Source organism: Heptranchias perlo, chromosome 3 (assembly GCF_035084215.1).
Source record: "Heptranchias perlo isolate sHepPer1 chromosome 3, sHepPer1.hap1, whole genome shotgun sequence".
Taxonomy (NCBI): Eukaryota; Metazoa; Chordata; class Chondrichthyes; order Hexanchiformes; family Hexanchidae; genus Heptranchias; species Heptranchias perlo.
In genome coordinates, this window is record NC_090327.1 from 45,047,809 (window position 1) to 45,068,451 (window position 20,643).

General features: G+C 44.6%; 1 protein-coding gene across 1 annotated transcript in view; it reads left to right on the forward strand.

Annotated features, from left to right (window-relative positions):
- pip4p2 (phosphatidylinositol-4,5-bisphosphate 4-phosphatase 2) overlaps positions 1-20,643 on the forward strand; it is a 77,904-nt gene that overhangs the window by 13,166 nt on the left and 44,095 nt on the right. The window contains exons 2-3 of the mRNA XM_067979383.1: positions 15,472-15,620; positions 18,205-18,311. Coding sequence (XP_067835484.1) covers positions 15,472-15,620; positions 18,205-18,311 — 256 coding nt within the window. The remainder of the gene's footprint in view (positions 1-15,471; positions 15,621-18,204; positions 18,312-20,643) is intronic.

A 20,643-nucleotide genomic window follows, 5' to 3' on the forward strand; every position in this document is an offset into this window, starting at 1 on the left:
GTTACCACTTCCTTAATAATGGATTCCAGCATTTTCCTGACGACTGATGTCAGGCTAACTGATCTGTAGTTCCCTGTTCTCCCTCTCCCTCCTTTCTTGAATAGCGGTGTTATATTTGTTACCTTCCAATCCACTTGGACCGTTCTAGAATCTTGGGAATTTTGGAAGATCACAACCAATGCATCCACTATCTCTGCAGCCACCTCTTTTAGAGCCCTAGGATGTAGGCCATCAGGTCCAGGGGATTTATCAGCTTTTAGTCCCATTAGTTTCTCCAGTACTTTTTTTCTACTGATATTAATTACTTTAAGTTGCTCACTCTCATTAGCCCCTTGGTTCCCCACTATTGTTGGTATGCTTTTTGTGTCTTCTACTGTGAAGATAGCTATAAAATATTTGTTTAACGTCTCTGCCATTTCCTTATTCCCCATTATAATTTCTCCTGTCACAGCCTCTAAGGGACCAATGTTTACTTTTGCTACTTGTAGAAACTCTAGAATCTGTTTTTATATTTCTTGCTAGTTTACTTTCATATTCTATTTTCTCTCTTTTAATCAACTTTTTGGTCATCCTTTGCTGGTTTCTAAAACTCTACCAATCCTCAGGCTTACTACTCTTCTTGGCAACATTATAGGCCTCTTCTTTTAACCTAATACTATCCTTAACTTCTTTAGTTGTCTAAGGGAAAAGTGATTCATCCGTGGCTAACTAATGAGAGGGAGAGGCTCATAGGAACAGGAGTAGGCCATTCAGACCCTCAAGCCTGCTCCGCCATTTGATAAGATCATGGCTGATCTGAATGGCTCAATGAACTTCTGCATCCTCAACTTTGGTGGAGCAGGTGAGTGTAAGAGGCAAAGCTGAAGTGTTTGTAGATATTCAAAAGTCCCAAATGGATGATTCTACTTAGCCTCTTCCTGAGGTTCCTACAGTGGAAGATGCCAATATTCAGTCAATTCGGTTCACTCCACATGACATTAAGAAGTGACTGAATGCACTGGACACATTGAAGGATGTGGGCCTTGACCTTATCCTGGCTGTAATGCTGTAATTATTCTCCCAATAATCAGCAAAATAATGGAAGCAGTCATTCGCATTGCCATCAAAGAACAGCTACTCACCAATAATCTACTCGCTGATGCTCAGTTCAGGTTCTGCCAGAATCACTCAGCTCTAGATCTAGACATGGACACAAGCTAAATGCAAGAGGAGAGGTGAGGATAATTGGCCTCAACATCGCAGCAGTATTCAACCAAGTATGGCACCAAAGAACCCTGGGTCATTGGTCATGGGGAAACCCTCCAATGGCTGAAGTCATACCTGACACAAAGGAAGATGGTTGTGATTGTTGGAAGGCAATCATTGCAGGCCCAGGACATCGCTGTTGAAGTTCCTAAGGACAACATCCTTAGCCCAATAATCTTCAGCTGTTTTATCAATAATGATTCTACAGTGTTTAGCTCCATTAACAACTCATCCTTGCCAGTGTTGCTCATATCCTAAGAACAATATATTTTTTTTTAATTGAGTGATTCATTATATAATGCTGGTAGAATTATTTCAAAATGTAAAAATAAGCTAATATGCTGTATCATGCTTGCACATCTTAATGCTTTAATTTAAAGAACAGTTGATTTGACCAACATAACCTGTGTAATCTGCATGTACAGTAATGCGCTTCCTAATTTTTCTTGAGAAACAAATAATAATGGCAATTACATTTTTAGAAAGAGAAAACTCTTGTGATTCCACCCTAGCCCTGATGGAAGTTGGGTAAAAGTTTTGCAGAGATCACTCTAATATTTAGCTTGATTTCCTACATTCTGTAAATGCCTTCACATACCTATGGTTAGATGAGGAATGCAAGCCACAGTGCTTCACAAAATATTTGATCATCTGTGGTTATACTGGTAACCCTCAATCACCTTCATAGACAAACAATCATCTGACTCTTCTTAAAGGAGTTATTATAACTATTACATGGCACACTTGGAAGTATAATCACTAACATCAACATAGTAAAGAAAGGAAGATTTTGTAAATATATTTTATATAATAAAGGCCAGACGGACCTGAAAGACTAGGACGCAATCTGAGTTCAGATAACTTTCATGAAGCTTTTTTTTTACGTTTAACATGTTATCTGAACCTCTGTCAATCTTGCAACTGCCTCCAAACAGCCTGTTCTATTATTAACGAGTATATATTTGAAATGCCTTCACGTACCTTATTTTGCAGAGATAGCACTGCATTCTTCAAAGCTTTCTTTGCTCTATAGGGTAATAAGCCAGTTAGGGGACATTCGGTCTTTATGGAAGACAAATAACTTCCCAGAAATGCTAGGGAACCAAGGGACAAGTGAGAAGGAGGAATTAAAGGAAATTAGTATTGGTAAAAACAATAGTGCTGGAGAAATTAATGGGACTGAAAGCCGATAAATCCCCAGGGCCTGATAATCTGCATCCCAGAGTACTAAGAGGTAGCCATGGAAATAGCCATGGCATTAATTGTCATCTTCCAAAATCCTATAGATTATGGAACAGTTCCTGCAGATTGGAGGGTGGCAAATGGAACCCCACTATTTAAAAAAGGAGGAAGAGAGAAAACAGGGAACTACAGACCAGTTAGCCTAACATCAGTTGTAGGGAAATTGCTCGAGTCTTTTATAAAGGATGTGATAACAGGACATTTAGAAAATATCAATGGGATTAGAGAAAGTCAACGTGGATTTATGAAAGGGAAATCAAGTTTGACAAACCTACTGGAGATTTTTGAAGATGTAACTGGTAGAATAGATAAGGAAGAACCAGTGGATGTGGTTTATTTGGATTTTCAGAAGGCCTTTGATAAAGTACCACATAAGAGGTTAGTGTGCAAAATTAAAGCACGTGGGATTGATGGTAATATATTAGCATGGATTGAAAATTGGATAACACACAGGAAACAGAGTAGGAATAAATGGGTCTTTTTCGGGGTGGCAGGCAGTGACTAGTGGGGTAACACAGGGATCAGTGCTTGGGCCCCAGCTATCCACAATATATATCAATGATTTGGATGAAGAAATATAGGAACAGGAATAGGCCATTCAGCCCCTCGAGCCCGATCTGCCATTTGATGAGATCATGGCTGATCTGTGATCTAACTCCATATACCTGCCTTTGGCCCATATCCCTTAATACCTTTGGTTGCCAAAATGCTATCTATCTCAGATTTAAATTTAGCAATTGAGCTAGCATCAATTGCCATTTGCAGAAGAGAGTTCCAAACTTCTACCACCCTTTGTGTGTAGAAATGTTTTCTAATCTCACTCCTGAAAGGTCTGGCTCTAATTTTTAGACTGTGCCCCCTACTCTTAGAATCCCCAACTAGTGGAAATAGTTTCTCTCTATCCACCCTATCTGTTCCCCTTAATATCTTAAACTTCGATCAGATCACCCCTTAACCTTCGAAACTCGAGAGAATACAACCCCAATTTGTGTAATCTCTCCTTATAACTTAACCCTAGAATTCCAGGTATCATTCTAGTAAACCTACGCTGCACTCCCTCCAAGGCCAATATGTCCTTCCGAAGATGTGGTGCCCAGAACTGCTCACCGTACTCCAGGTGCGGTCTAACCAGGGTTTTGTATAGCTGCAGCATAACTTCTGCCCCCTTGTACTCTAGTCCTCTAGATATAAAGGCCAACATTCCATTAGCCTTTTTGATTATTTTCTGCACCTGTTCATGACACTTCAATGATCTATGTACCTGAACCTCTAAGTCCCTTTGGACATCCACTGTTTTTAACTTTTCACCATTTAGAAAGTACCCTGTTCTATCCTTTTTTGATCCAAAGTGGATGACCTCACATTTGCCTACATTGAATTCCATTTGCCACAGTTTTGCCCATTCACCTAATCTATCAATATTGCTTTGTAATTTTATGTTTTCATCTACACTGCTTACAATGCCACCAATCTTTGTGTCATCGGCAAACTTAGATATGAGACTTTCTATGCCTTCATCTAGTCACATCCTGCCAATGTGAGTACCTACCCATTATCCCTACTCTCTGTCGCCTTTCGCTCAGCCAATTTCCTAACCAAGTCCGTACTTTTCCCTCGATTCCATGGGCTTCTATCTTAACTAACAGTCTCTTATGTGGGACTTTATCGAATGCTTTCTGCAAGTCCATATAAATAACATCCATTGACATTCCCCTGTCCACTACTTTAGTCAGCTCTTCAAAAAATTCAATCAGGTTTGACAGGCACGACCTACCTTTCACAAATCCATGCTGGCTCTCTCTGATTAACTGAAAATTCTCGGTGTTCAGTCACCCTATCCTTAATTATAGACTCCAGCATTTTCCCCACAACAGATGTTAGGCTAACTGGTCTATAATTCCCTGGTTTCCCTCTCTCTCCTTTCTTAAAAAGTGGAGTGACGTGCAATTTTCCAATCTGGAGGGACAGTTCCTGAATCTAGAGAACTTTGAAAGATTATAGTTAGGGCACCTGCAAATGTGCTCACCTACTTCCTTTAAAACCCTGGGATGGAAACCATCTGGTCCTGGGGATTTGTCACTCTTTAGTGCTATTAATTTCTTCATTACTGTTGTTTTACTTATGTTAATTTTATCGAGTCGTTGTCCCCGATTCAATATTAGTTTTCTTGGGATTTCTGGCATGCTAACCTCTTTTTCTACTATAAATACTGACGCAAAGTAATTATTCAACATGTCCGCCATTTCCCCATTGTCAATGACAATATCCTCACGTTCAGTTTTTAAGGGGCCAACACTGCTCCTGACCACCCTCTTTTTCCTAATATAACTATAAAAGTTCTTCATATTGGTTTTGATATCCCTCGCAAGTTTCCAAATGTAATATTTCCAAGTTTGTTGACGACACAAAACTAGGTGGGATCGTGAGTTGTGAGGAGGATGCAAAGAGGCTTCAATGTGATTTAGACAAGATGAGTGAGTGGGCAAATACATGGCAGATGCTGTATAATGTTGATAAATGTGAAGTTATCCACTTCGGAAGGAAAAACAGAAAGGCAGAGTATTATTTAAATGTTGATAGATTGGGAAATGTTGATTTACAAAGGGACCTGGGTGTCCTTGTACACCAGAAAGCAAACATGCAGGTGCAGCAAGCAGTTAGGAAGGCAAATGGTATGTTGGCCTTCATTGCTAGAGGATTTGAGTACAGGAGCAAGGACGTCTTACTGCAGTTATACAGGGCCTTGGTGAGACCACACCTGGAGTATTGTGTGCAGTTTTGGTCTCCTTACCTAAGAAACGATATACTTGCCATAGAGGGAGTGCAGTGAAGGTTCACCAGACTGATTCCTGGGATGGCAGGACTGTCGTATGAGGAGCGATTTGGTCTACTCATCTGTATTCACTCGAGTTTAGAAGAATGAGAGGGGATCTCATTGAAACGTACAAAATTCTGACGGGGCTAGACAGACTGGATGTAGGGAGGATGTTTCCCCTGGCTGGGGGGTCCAGAAGGAGTGGTCACAGTCTCAGGATACTGGGTAGGACATTTAGGACTGAGATGAGGAGAAATTTCTTCACTCGGAGGGTGGTGAACCTGTGGAATTCTCTACCACAGAAGGCTGTGGAGGCCAAGTCACTGAATATATTTAAGAAGGAGATAGATAGATTTCTAGACACAAAAGGCATCAAGGGGTAAGGGGAGAGAGCGGGAATATGGTATTGAGATAGAGGATCAGCCATGATCATATTGCCATGATGTGGAGATGCCGGTGATGGATGGGGTGGACAAATGTAAGGAGTCGTACAACACCAGGTTATAGTCCAACAGCTTTATTTGAAATCACAAGCTTTCGGAGCTTTGCTCCTTCATCAGGTGACTCACCTGATGAAGGAGCAAAGCTCCGAAAGCTTGTGATTTCAAATAAAGCTGTTGGACTATAACCTGGTGTTGTACGACTCCTTACATATGATCATATTGAATGGCGGAGCAGGCTCGAAGGGCCGAATGGCCTACTACTCCTCCTATTTTCTATGTTTCTATCCTAAATATCAGCTTTTTTCACGAGTATTTTTGCTGTTAACAACGAGTCCCTTTGTGAAACGACTTAACTGGGACAGTCCGTTCTGACTTGGGTGTGTGACTAAAGAAATGTGTTACTGATTTAGTTCCTGTGAACCATGGGTTTTATAATTTGGGCCTTTGGAAGAAACACAAGTAGCTAAACTAGTCAACATGGGATCTTATTTAAACCCATTCGGCAGAACACGTTGTGGAGTGCATATGAAGTGAAAGCTTTGAGTCACCTTACAATTAGAATTCGTGGTCTCAAATTTCATTAAGGGTTCTACCTGAAAAAGGCAGGGAGCCGGATACACTGGATCCTTGCTAATCCTGAGAGTTCTTGGCATGGTAAGTGGTAAAACCTTCACTCACACCGTTCAAAGGCAAGTGACCGCAAGTGGGCAGAACCGAGGTGGGGAATCCCCACACTGAGTTCCAGTTTTCCTAGTTCAAAAGCAACCCCAGCGTAGTGCTGGAAACTGGTACGTCGAGAAAGTTGAGGCATACCAGCCTCCAAGTATATCTCACTGGGTTGGGGAGAGAGTTCCAGGCAAGGAGTTCGGCTTGGACAGCTGAAGTGGAGTTGAGATTGAAGATCAACCATGGTCTGATTGAATGGTGGAGCAGGCTTGAGGGGCCGTATGGGCTACTCCTGCTCCTATTTCTTATGCTCTTAGAATTTTTATTTTGCCAAAAATATATGTAGGCTTCTTTACACAGTGGGCTGGAGGAGAGATGACTGGGGTCTTGGTGAGGGGGGCATGGGCACCATTCCCTCATGGCTGGCAGGCTAGATTTTCCAGCCCAATGCAAATGAGGCGGAGACAGCACTTGAAGGAACTGGCGGGTGCTGTCAGGGCTTAACTGCTGGGAGCGTGGCTTGTGGATTTTCAGGGTCCTTGTATCAAACACATTGGGCACGATTTTAACATTGAAATACGGATGGATTGGGGGCGGGGGGGGGGCATTCAAAATCGCAACCATTTCAGACCCGCTTCCAGCCCGCTCATTTCCGGTTTTCCGGACGAGGGGCAGGCGACCGACCTGCTCCCAGGAGGCAGGTTGGTGATTTAAACCTTTTCAAGGAGGCTGCAGGCCTCTATTTTTGCAGACTTTGCAATTTCAAAGGGATTCCCAGCCCTTTTCCTTCACGCCAGATGAAAGGAGGTGAGAAGGCCTGAAACTGCAGGTAAGTGCCTTTCTGGCACAGGTGGTGGGCCCGGAGGAGCAGGAGTGCTTCCGCCAGGCCCAACAGGCCTACCTGCAGCAACCCCCAATGATTGCGAACCTCCCCCACCCCCCAACGATCGTGGTCCCCTGCCCCTGATCTTTGACCTTCCCCCTCCCAACAATAGCAGACCCCCGCAATGATCCTGATCCCTCCCCCATGACTTAACCCCCCCCCGCCGTGACCCTCACCTGTACACGTCCTCTCCCTAGCTGCTCTCCTGGCTGACTGAGACCAGCCTGTCAATCAGGCCGGCCGGTCGGACGGCAAACCGACAAAAAAAATATAAGTCGTCCTTCCGTCAAAACCGTAAGGACGTCCGGGAAACCTGTAATTGCGGATTTCCCATCTGCAATTTGACCCCCTCCCCCTCCCCGGCCCATTGTGCCGGAAACATAAACCTCGCACCCAGCATGTCTAAATTTTAATAATAACCATTGTCTGTTCGTTTAGTTATGCTGAATCGCTCAAATATCTAATTGTCATTAGACAGGTAGAAGAAGCTAGAAACTGTCAATCTGGAACTAGCAACCCCCACAAAATGAACCAATCAAATCACTCGGAATATTTTTTCTGACTTCTTTGAACAGCCATGTTGTTTGCCCAGCTGGCTGATTATGATGTTATAAATTTTATTTGTTTAAACACATGGGGCTCGATTTTGAGAGGGCGGTGGGGGGAGGGGGTCGGTCACTGGGCATGTGGGTAACCTGACTAATAAAATGCTACCGTTTCCCACGCGATGGCAAGTTAATTGGTGGCCCTTTACGTGGCTTCTGAGTTTGCCGTCCCGAAAGCTGCGCAGTAGGCGGACTGCGCGCCCACATGACAGGCTGTCAGCTGGAGTGGCTCTGTTTAAAGGGCCATTGCTCCAATGGCTTTTACTGCAGCAAACACCAAGAACAGACAGTATAGAGCAAGGCTGCTCCAAGGCTCAATGATGAGGGAAGTGTTTTATCCCGGGGACGGAAGGAAGTGCTCTGCCTCTACCACCAAGAAGGCCTGGCTTGAGGTAGCAGAGGAGGTCACCAGCAGCAACAACATCTCCCACACCTGGATCCAGTGCAGGAAGCATTTCAATGACCTAACTAAGTCAGCAAAAGTGAGTACACTTACTGATTCTCCTACATTCTGTGTTCCACATCACTGTCCCCCACCCCCCCAACTCATTCTGCTCTGCCAAGACTACTCCATCACATCACTCCTCACACCCACTTAAGGCTCATCCTCAACTTACCTGCGCTTCCTCAGCACTTCCTCACCTCCCTATTTGTGACCCCATCACTACTACTCACCCCAATCCTCATCCAATGTGATGGCTCTGTCTCATATTTACCCTCTGATGCATCTCTTTCTCGGTCAGCCTCACCCAAACCAATGCATTCATCGGTTGGCCACTTCACCATCACTCACTCACACGTCTGTACTTTCTTCCCTTCTAGGAGAAGAGAGCGCAAATTGCCCGCGACAGGGCGAGGACTGCAGTAGGGCCACAACAAATAGTGGTCCTCACAGATGCGGAGCAGGAGGCCCTGCAGATCAGCCCACCCTCGAGTGCCTGTCTGCCGGGGACGCCAAGTCTGGCACCCCACAAACGTCTGGTGACAAAACTTTAACATGCATCACACACAACATGAATTGATCTTAAGAATACTTGGCATGTTGAACACCTCATTATGCTCATTGCAACATGACACATTTGTGATTATGCTTAATATTGCCTTCTGTTCTCTTACAGGCCCTTCAACGACCGCAGTGACGGCAGAAGGCGATTCCTCAGAGGAGCTCCAGGCCTCTGAGGGTGTGCCATCACGCCTTAGCGAGCCATCCACCAGCACAGATACTCACACCTCGATGGGTCCTAGCAGTCAATTAGTTGGGTTGGCACCTGGTGAGTCAACACACACAAGTGAGCACGAGCAGACACTGGTGGCAGGGCAACTGTGGAGAGTCTGCTTCGGGGGGCGCACTCCTCTCCAGGCTCTGCTCAGCTGGACGCAGATGCTGAACCCTGGGAGCCATCCTTTTAAAAGGAGAATGATCAAGGGACAGCAGCACATTTGCGAGGTACTGGAACACCTCCCAAACCCGCGACCTCTACCACCTAGAAGGACAAGAGCAGCAGGCACATGGGATCAACACCACCTGCACGTTCCCCTCCAAGTCACACACCATCCCAACTGGGAAATATATCGCCGTTCCTTCATCGTCGCTGGGTCAATATCCTGGAACTCCCTTCCCAACAGCACTGTGGGAGAACCTTCACCACACGGACTGCAGCGGTTCAAGAAGGTCGCTCACCACCACCTTCTCAAGGGCAATTAGTGATGGGCAATAAATGCTGGCCTTGCCAGCAATGCCCACATCCCATGAACGAATAAAAAAAAGTGCCTCGTGCACTCTCCACAATAGCGCAGAGGATGGAGGTGTCCAACTCCTGTATGAGTGGAATGGTGGCACAGGTACGGGAGGGAATCTCTGAGATAATGTCGCAGGTATATGAGGGAATCTCTGAGATAATGTTGCACGGACGTGAGCAACTGTCTGAGATAGTGTCGAACGTAACTGCTGAAATGTCTGAGATAGTGTCGCAAGTGCGAGTGCGGGAATGTCTGCGACGGAGGGAAGGCTAGCATCCTTTGAGCTTCAAGCACGGCTGACAAATGAGTCCATTCAGGCCCTGACAATGGCTGTTCGGACTCTGGGTGAACAACATTCTTCCGCCTTAAACAGGCTGACAGATACTTCGAAGGCATCACATATGTCCTCCAAACTGTTGTCCAGCAGGGTGGTAGGAGTGATGTGGGCCTGGCCCAGGAGAGGGATGATGGCGAAAGGGGACATGGAAGTGGGGACTCCACTCAAAGTGCTGCCACGTCTCACCCATTGCCTGCACCCCCCGCCCCCCCCAACCAGTACCTGCAATGCTGCCTCCTTTCCAGGTGGCTGAGTCAGCTCCTGCACAGGTGCAGGTGGAGCAGTCTTTGGAGGGGTCCTCACGAGCTCCAAAACCCAGAGGGCATAGGCCAAAAGCCACAGAGGATGCACGACATAGAAGTAGTAGGAAGAGAAAGGCTAAGATTTTGTGATCACGAAGGATATGTATAAGGGTGTCTGACAGACTGTCATGTTTTCCATTTATATTTGTTTTTTGTTATATTCACATTAAATGTTTTCATTCTCACCACTACTGCCACGTCCTGTTCATTCTTGACTGGCTTTTGTGATAGTTCCCTTTCATGAGCTTCACCATGAATGACGACACTTGATGCCACCCATTGGGTCACTTTACAGTGGGTGTACGTGTAGTTGCAGGGCTGTTTTGTGCGGGGGGTGCGCTGGTGCTAGCATTGGTCCTCACACCACCTGGAAAGACTGGACTGTTCACACTTTCTGATGTTAGGAGAACTGTTCACGGATCAGTGACTCCCTGACCTCACGAGCAGCCAAGTTAGCTGCTGCTCTGGCCATGGGTTTGTCCTCCTCCTCAGTGTGGATGGCAGATGTGGATGGGGCCTCCTCAAGCGCCACCTCTCTTTGTTGTGCAATGAAGTGCAGGACACAACACATTACTGTAATGTGTCCCACTCTGTCTGGTGCGTACTGAAGCGCTCCCCCAGAATGATTAAGGCTCCTAAATCGCATCTGGAGCAGTCCTATCACATGCTCAATTGTAGACCTGGTGGCGATGTGGCTGTCATTATATCCACGCTGTTGCTCAGTGATGGGGTTCCTCAGAGGTGTCATGAACCACGTGTGCAGGGAGTATCCCTTATCCCCGAGGAGCCAGCCCTTAAGGATGTTCAGTGCGTGGAAGAGGCCTGGGATCTTGGATTCCTTCAGGATGAAGGAATCGTGGCAACTGCCAGGGAATCTGGCACACACATGAAGGAATCTTTTGAGGTGGTCACAAATGAGCTGAGTGTTGATGGAGTGATACCCCTTTCTGTTGATGAACAGTCCTGGCTCGTCTGGAGGTGCTTGTATTGCTATTTGGGTGCAATCGATTGCACTCTGCACCCGTGGGAAGCCAGCCACAGAGTGGAATCCCACTGCCCTCTCCGTTTGGCTGCGGTCATCCACGGGGAAGTTGATGTTGTGCGAGGCTCTGCGAAACAAGCCGTCGGTGACCTGTCTTATGCATTTGTGTGCAGATGACTGAGAGACCCCGGCGATGTCACCGGTGGCACCCTGGAATGATCCGGAGGCGAAGAATTTGAGAGCAGTGGTGACTTTAACAGCTACGGGTAATGTGATGCCAACAGGCCCAGCCAGGAGCAGCTCGGCATGAAGGAGGCTGCAGATGTCTTTGACCACCTGGCGACTGACTCTGAGCCTCCCTATGCACTTCTCCTCAGAGAGGTCTAGGAAGCTAAGCCTCGGTCTGTAGACCCTGTGGAGAGGGTAGTGCCTCCTGCAATGGCGCTCTCTCTGTTCCCCTCTGTGCCTGTGATGCAGCATTGGGTTGTGGAGCTCCAAGTGGCGGAAGTGCACGCCGTGCCTGGTGAGGATGGTGATGATGCTCGTCCTCTGATATAGTGGTGAATGCAGCCATTGCACCCCACATCCCCCCCCCATCCTCATGGTGTCAGTTCAAAGGGGTCCAAAAAGTTGGTAAATATGTGTAAACAGAAGAATTCTGAATGTGAACCAAGAATCTTCAGTCTAAACACAAAGATCTCCCAGATAAATGTTTGTCTGAGAGAACTGAGTGCCCAGCTGCAATAACTCACCTTTTACCCCCATCTGTCAAACAGGGATTTAAATGTCCAACTGGCTGCTGCCTGAAACACATCTCCTTGAATATGGGGTGTTTCCCACAGCACTGGAGTGGAAAAGACAAGGCTGAAGCGTTTGCAACCATCTTCAGCCAGAAGTGTTGAGTGGATGATCCATCTCGGCCTCCTCCCGATATCCCCACCATCACAGAAGCCAGTCTTCAGCCAATGCGATTCACTCCATGTGATATCAAGAAACGGCTGAGTGCACTGGATACAGTAAAGGCTATGGGCCCCGACAACATCCCAGCTGTAGTGCTGAAGACTTGTGCTCCAGAACTAGCTGCGCCTCTAGCCAAACTGTTCCAGTACAGCTACAACACTGGTATCTACCCGACAATGTGGAAAATTGCCCAGGTATGTCCTGTCCACAAAAAGCAGGAAAAATCCAATCCGGCCAATTACCGCCCCATCAGTCTACTCTCAATCATCAGCAAAGTGATGGAAGGTGTCATCGACAGTGCTATCAAGCGGCACTTACTCACCAATAACCTGCTCGCCGATGCTCAGTTTGGGTTCCTCCAGGACCACTCAGCTCCAGACCTCATTACAGCCTTGGTCCAAACATGGACAAAAGAGCTGAATTCCAGAGGTGAGGTGAGAGTGACTGCCCTTGACATCAAGGCAGCATTTGACCGAGTGTGGCACCAAGGAGCCCTCGTAAAATTGAAGTCAATGGGAATCAGGGGGAAAACTCTCCAGTGGCTGGAGTCATACCTAGCACAAAGGAAGATGGTAGTGGTTGTTGGAGGCCAATCATCTTAGCTCCAGGGCATTGCTGCAGGAGTTCCTCAGGGCAGTGTCCAAGGCCCAACCATCTTCAGCTGCTTCATCAATGACCTTCCCTCCATCATAAGGTCAGAAATGGGGATGTTCGCTGATGATTGCACAGTTTTCAGTTCCATTTGCAACCCCTCAAATAATGAAGCAGTCCGAGCCCACATGCAGCAAGACCTGGACAACATCCAGGCTTGGGCTGATAAGTGGCAAATAACATTTGCGCCAGACAAGTGCCAGGCAATGACCATCTCCAACAAGAGAGAGTCTAACCACCTCCCCTTGACATTCAACGGCATTACCATCGCCGAATCCCCCACCATCAACATCTTGGGGGTCACCATTGACCAGAAACTTAACTGGACCAGCCATATAAATACTGTGACTACAAGAGCAGGTCAGAGGCTGGGTATTCTGCGGCGAGTGACTCACCTCCTGTCCCCAAAGCCTTTCCACCATCTACAAGGCACAAGTCAGGAGTGTGATGGAATACTCTCCATTTGCTTGGATGAGTGCAGCTGCAACAACACTCAAGAAGCTCGATACCATCCAGGACAAAGCAGCCCGCTTGATTGGCACCCCATCCACCACCCTAAACATTCACTCCCTTCACCACCGGCGCACAGTGGCTGCAGTGTGTACCATCCACAGGATGCACTGCAGCAACTCGCCAAGGCTTCTTCGACAGCACCTCCCAAACCCGCAATCTCTACCACCTAGAAGGACAAGAGCAGCAGGCACATGGGAACAACACCACTTGCACGTTCCCCTCCATGTCACACACCATCCCGACTTGGAAATATATCGCTGTTCCTTCATCGTCGCTGGGTCAAAATCCTGGAACTCCCTTCCTAACAGCACTGTGGGAGAACCGTCACCACACGGACTGCAACGGTTCAAGAAGGCGGCTCACCACCACCTTCTCGAGCAATTAGGGATGGGCAATAAATACCGGCCTCGCCAGCGACGCCCACATCCCATGAAGGAATGAAAAAAAACAACGCTGAAATTCCCGAGGTCAGAGAAATTGGAGAGCAAAATTTCTGCCTGGGAGGGCCAGAAATTTGGGACGGAACCCATTTCTGCCGAGATTCCACTCCATTAGCAGTGTTCCTTTGAATTCTGATTTGGGGAGGGCGGATCTTTGATTCTACGTGAAGGTATTTCCTGGTCTTGCCTGAGAAATTCTACCCATTCTGCCCTTAAAAAGCCTTAGCGGAACCCGTGCCAGTGTGAGTATCATTGAGCCTTCAGGAAAGACCGCAAAAGCTACAAATAAATTTAGCATCTTCTCTTCAGCCCACATAGGCCCTTGGGGACCACATCAGAAGGGCTGGCTGCCTTCGGTTGGTGGATCCGGGCTTTTAAAGTGCCCTTGTAGGTATGATGTGCCTCCCTGGTCCCATTTGCATGATTCCAGGTAAGGCCTGCGTCCTCAGCTGCAGGTGGATGGGGGTTCTGCTCCACCGCACTTGTGCTCTCGCAGCGGGCCTCCAGGAATTTGGCGGCCATAACATCTTGCGTAATTATCAAAATGAATTTTGAAATTTCCCCATACAATTGCTATAACCCACTGGAAACCTGTCCGATAACTATTGCCGCAGAGGCTTGAGTTTTGGTTCTTTTCTGGAGCTTGCTTTGTTCACCTGGATCTTCCTTCCTTGTATGTTTTGGGCTCCCATGTAACCTTTCAGCCCTCTGCACAAGCCTACTCACAGTACTCAGTACATATCTACCCTCCTTTCCTATGGAGGCCGGCATGACCCGCTCTCCTTCCTGTGGCATAGCTCACTCCCAACTCACCCTGAGCAACATTGCAGGAGAATGATCACCAGTTAAAATTTTCAGTTTTGACAGTTGTTTGCTGAATCAAAGTTATGGGTTTCTTAAATGGCAAAAATGTTTGTGTATGAACAGCTCTTCATTTAATCTTTCAATTTTTGGTGGTAAATTGGGTCAGTGTACTGTCCTTTCTGTGTTATGGGTTTGTGTGTAACCAAGATTGAGGGAATGAAAGTCTCCTTTCTCTGCTGACTGATACTTTGTTTTATTTTAGCAAATCAACCGATAACGTGGGTCCTATTTGCCTTTGTTAATATGATGAAGCAAGTCAAAAAATTTCAAGATGTGAAGCCTTTGCTTTTCCACCAATATAGACTGAATCCGGCAATCAGACAATATGGCTGCCATCTGTTCTCCTGCTTGTGTCTTGACTACAACAGAAGTGGTTTCACATAACCTACCATGTATCCTCATGGGATAATAATGCATATGCCAAGAGCATTGGCAGGCTACTTAACTGTGGGGGATGTTGACCTGAATGTGATCCTGTTCTTGGCTAGCATCCATATATGCACTTTCAAAAAGGGGTAAATTGATATGAGAAGCAGGAATTTTACTTTTTTTTTCTTCCCTCCCTAGACAGGTTGCTGAGGCCAATTGCAGTGCCACACTGCTATCCCAAACTATATCAGCCCAGGAATCAAATCTGGTACCATTTCTTATCTGGCTCAGCAGTTTAACTAACAGGGCATTTATACACTGACCCAATGGGTGAGCCAGTAGTTCTTACTCTGTAATGATGTTTATTTCAAAACCTTTAAAATTTTGTGGCTTGTGTTTTTGTTTTCTTCACAGGAGAGCTCCCACCTCCTTACAGTCCAGTGGCTAGTCCCGATGTTGGAGGAGTGCCAGTAATAAACTGTCGTGTGTGCCAATCCCTGATCAATTTGGAGGGCAAGCTCCACCAGCATGTTGTTAAATGCACCGTTTGTAATGAAGCCACGGTAGGAATATCTAAATAGTATATAAGTCCATAATCGAGAGGTAGCATGCAATAAAGTGTAGCTTTCCCTGAATGAGTGCATAGCTTTTCATTTTCTTTTACAAAGGCACTTTATCGGATATATTTTTGCAACTTTCAAAATTAACAATTTCTTCTATGCAATATGCAAAATTGCTTATTATAGATTTGATTTTATCAAATAGAAGAAAATGTAAGGAACTGTAGAACATGTTATTAATGATTTTCTCAAGATTACAAATATTGTATAGTAATATTCTGAATAAATTGGTCCTGAAATAATACTGTGGGTACTAGATGTACCAAAGTTTTCTTTTCCATCTTTGCTAATGTACTATCATTCACTATATAATAGTCTTTCATGTCCATATTCAAGTTCCTCTGTCATTCCTTAGTCTGTCTAGATCCCATGAATATGAATCAATCTTGATGACAGCAACTTTTTTGTGTGCAAAAAATGCTGCTGCAGTACTTCAGGGATTAACACTGCAATGATCCCACAATTTAGTTTTGTATGTTAGATCTCCAGAAAAAATGTTTGTTCTGGATGCAAGGTGGATACAGACAAAAATTCAATTTTCTTTGGAACACTTAGAAGTTTTAGTTGCTGTTTTATTTCTTACGTGGTTTTTAATCAAGGACATAACTTCAGTTTGGAATTTGTGGATCAGGAAGTGATAAAGGACAGCGTGTGTGTACCAAAGCACCATCCGTCAATATACAAACACTTCCTCTTGTCAATCAGCTCCTATATCTATATACCAGATGTAAAACTAGGCTGCAGAAATAAAAATAGTGATTATAGTCATGCAAGTCAGGTAGTTGGAGCCTCAGTTTAACATCGTATCCAAAGGATGGCATCTTTGTCAGTACTTCACTGTAGTGTCAGTCTAGAGTGAAAAGAAAGACTTACATTTATAAAGCGCCTTTCACAACCTCAGGACGTTCCAAAGTGCTTTACAGCCACTGAAGTAAATGTAGTCACTGTTGTAATGTAGGAAACGCAGCAGCCAATTTGCACACAGCAAGGTCTCTCAAACAGCAATGAGATAATGACTAGTTCTGTTTTAATAGTGTTGGTTGAGGGATAAATATTGGCCAGGACACCGGAAAGAACTCCCTTGCTCTTCTTCAAAATAGTGCCATGGGATCTTTTATCCCTAACTGAGAGAACACACAGGGCCTCGGTTTAACATCTTATCCGAAAGACAGCATCTCCGACAGTGCAGTGCTCCCTCAGTACTGCACTGAAGTGTCAGCCTAGATTTTGTGCTCAAGTCTCTGGAGTGGGACTTGAACCTACAATCTTCTGACTCCGAGGCAAGAGAGCAATACTGAGCCATGGCTGACTGAGACTATTCCAACACACAGACGAATGATCAAATAAAGTGGGACTCACTAGCCCCTATGTTGCTGAAGCAGAAGAGAATTGTGTCTGTGAAGGGAAGCAGGCAAAAGGCTGACTAGTCGAAAGATGAGTGTTGAACATTCTGGAGATGCATTAGAGTATATGATGAGCTTGATGGTCCATGATTTCTTGTGTTTTTGCACAGTCAAGATCACATACATTTTATCTCTGTTGGTTTCTTGAATTTAGTGAATAATGAATGTACTGGGTAATTAAACATCAGCACTGTACAATCTATAGTTTTTCATAGCTTGGCAGGGTATTATATGAAATAATTGATTACATCTCTTAAATTTGCATTTTTTCCAACATTGTTATAGGGTTTTTTCAGGTACTGCAACTCAAAAGTAATTGGCATTTAACTGCATACTTCACTTTGTTTCTGAGAGGACCTGGTTCCTTAATCAATTTTGCAGCATTGCATCTTTGTATACATCTACTATGCTAGATTCATGACACACAATACAAAAAGTTTCTGTCAGTTTGAACCTTTGATAGGCAGTTCTTCAAGGCCAAATATGTCCTTTTTTTGTTGGGATTTGCATTGTGATCTTTGGCTTCCTTGGAATCTGTCAGAATGTATATTGTTGTATCTGGACATGTTTACTACCTATTGCCTTTCCGCTTAAAACATTTTTTCTGGTGTTAGTTCTTCTGGCAGATGTTGTGTATACGTTTTACAGTTCTCAGTTGATCAGGTTTCTGACTAGGTAAGCCCTAAATCAATTTGTTTGGAAACTCAAAAGCTTATTTTTGAGTAAAGCATTATTCTCAGTTTAAGGGCAAACTCTTTCGAGGTAAATATTGTTCCCTTTGGCATTCTTGGCTGATTTGAGGCATTTCTTGTCATTTGTGAGGATGCCGGATTTTATAGAATTCCACCCCCCCCCCCCCCACAGAAAAAACCACTGCCCTGGTGTACATGACAATATTTAGATGCCAGTATTTGCAGAAGGAATCCACTTGTTAATCCAGAGGAATCTTGTATTTTCAAGGCTCTGATTTATAGTGTATACTTTTATATTTTGAATAACATTATTGTAACCTAAACAAGTCGAGTAACATTCATGACTTTTAGCATTGGGATTTGCAGTAGCAAGTATTTGTAGAAGAAACTATTTTTAAAAAAAAAATTAAATGCTGTGCTTTTTTTTTCCAGCCAATCAAAAATCCTCCAGCAGGAAAGAAGTATGTACGGTGCCCTTGCAACTGTCTCCTTATTTGCAAGGACACATCACGACGCATAGGGTGCCCAAGGCCTAACTGGTTGGTATGAAGTTGCTGCATTCTAGTTTTTAGGGAATTAGTACTTGTATCAAGAATTTGCTGGAACCTTCAAGTTATCGTCCGTTTGTTAGTTAGGCAGACATTTGTGAAAAATAATTTTAGTAAACTTAAGATAACGCAATGATATAAATGTGTCAAAATGAATCAGTACCACATTTTTATTTGACATTATTCTGATAACATGGCAGTATAACCAGAAAAAATTGCCAATTTTTGTTTTTAAGTGGTGCCATTTGGCATAATTGAGTTAAAAGTTCATCAATGGTAATAAAATATCCTGGGATTATCTGACGTACAGCCTATGTTAGCTAAATTTTACAAAGTTCCACAGGTAGTATTTAGCAATGTGTGATTTTTGAGAACACACTGAGGTCACGCTACAGGCATGCACAAGCCTCATTTATGGAAATCTGTTGATATGTCAAACTTGATGATTTTGAGCAAGGCCCTGCCTACGGTGGACTTCCCCATATAAAATGTTCACATTGAGAGTCCTGTGACTTCACTTCCTCAAGGATACTTAAAAGATCATCATCAATTTGAGTTGCTGGTAAAAGTATTTTTTGTGTTGACAATTATATTTTGCTCCATGCATTATTTGGTTTTGCTGGATAGTCTGCTACTTTTGTAATTTTATTCACTCATTATTCTTGGTTGTTGCTGCCATTTAAGGAGCACCATACAAAATGGCTTTTAGGTTTCTGAGAGTCTTGCCTAATTTAGTTGAGGGAAGACAGGTTCATGAGAAGAGGACAAATTGGGCCCAACAATGCCTGTGGGGATAGATTTTAACTTTCGCTGCCGGCAGCGGACAATTGGCAGTAACGTATCGGCTGCCTGCAGGATTTCCTTTCCATTGACATAAACAGAAAGGAAAATCAGGCGGGGTATATAAACAGGCAATTTTCTACCCAGCGGTGAAAGTTAAAATCTACCCCAAGGTGTTGTTGCACCCATCATTACCCCGGAACCTGTTTTTAAAAGACCCCTCCATTCATAACTAAACAAGTCAAAGAAGATCTGCCTCTGCTGTACAAGACATGGCTGTCACATTGTTGTTCCATCTGCAATGTCTGGAGCACAGATGGCTTTTTCCATAGAAGTTAAAGTTGAAGCCCACCAAACCACCAGGATGGGACATCTGCCATATCAGACAATCTGTAGTGGATCCACATATTAAGCAAGTAACAAAAGCTTTGTTTGCAAGGGGCAACATCTTCATCACTTTCCTTGTGGAAAGGAGACATCAGCTGGACAGAACGCAAAGCTATCACCTTGCGTGCAAGGCATCAAAGACGGCACCAGTGTCGGCATCAGAGATCCACATATGGCCAACATGAAGAGAAAGGGTTTGCACTGAATTCATGTTCAAATGTATCTGACCACAGAACCATCATTTTGCATATTAGTGGTCGTTATCCAGGAAGCATATATTATGCCTTAATCTACGGCAGTCCACAGTCCCCATATTATTGGAAGGAAAAGGAACACTGGTAGGATGGCTTGAGGAGACCAGGGCTAACCTCTGCATCCATGGCTTTTGGCTGCACTGAGAAACCCCACAACAGCAGAGGAGTACCTTGGGCTGGAAACCTGAACATCTGTTTGTTTTTCCTTGGTCATCAGCTCCACCTGTAAGTAAAGTATGCTATCCAGGAACGTGAATGCAGTTTTAGCCCGCTGTGAAAGCTGGCTGGTTCCAACGATATAAACAAAAGGCTCTGAAAGGTTCGCGCTGGGAATTTCTTCGAGGTTTCCCCTGTTTGGCTGCCGTAACTTTGGCTGAAGATCAGCGAAAATTCTATCAGGGTTTATCTATCAGGGTTTCCACCTATTTTCCACCAAAGTTATAGTGATTGAGAGAACACCTGAGAAAATGCCTAGCGCAGGTGTTAGAATATGCAAGTATCACCAGATGATATTAACATTGTTTGCTGCTGACCAGGACCTTGGAAATTGTAATTGTTTCAACAACAACTTGTACTTGTATAGTGCCTTCACATAATAAAAATGACCCAAAGTGCTTCACAGAAGAACCCATTGCCAGACACAACTATTTGAAGGTCTGTTGTTAGCCAGCCGAGCACTCTTTTTAATTCCTGTGAAACTTAAACTTAATTATGTAGTTTGCCATGGCAGGGAATGTCCCGTAAGAGAGTTTTTGTGGAAAGGGGTTGATTAACAGCTCCATGCCCAGACAGAGAAATATATTGTGCAGGTTTTGGCCTGTCAGTAGTTATTCCTGTTCTATCCGTGCAGAATTGAAGGCTCTATGGGGTGGACTCAACTTCATGTAAGTTGTGTGTTCACA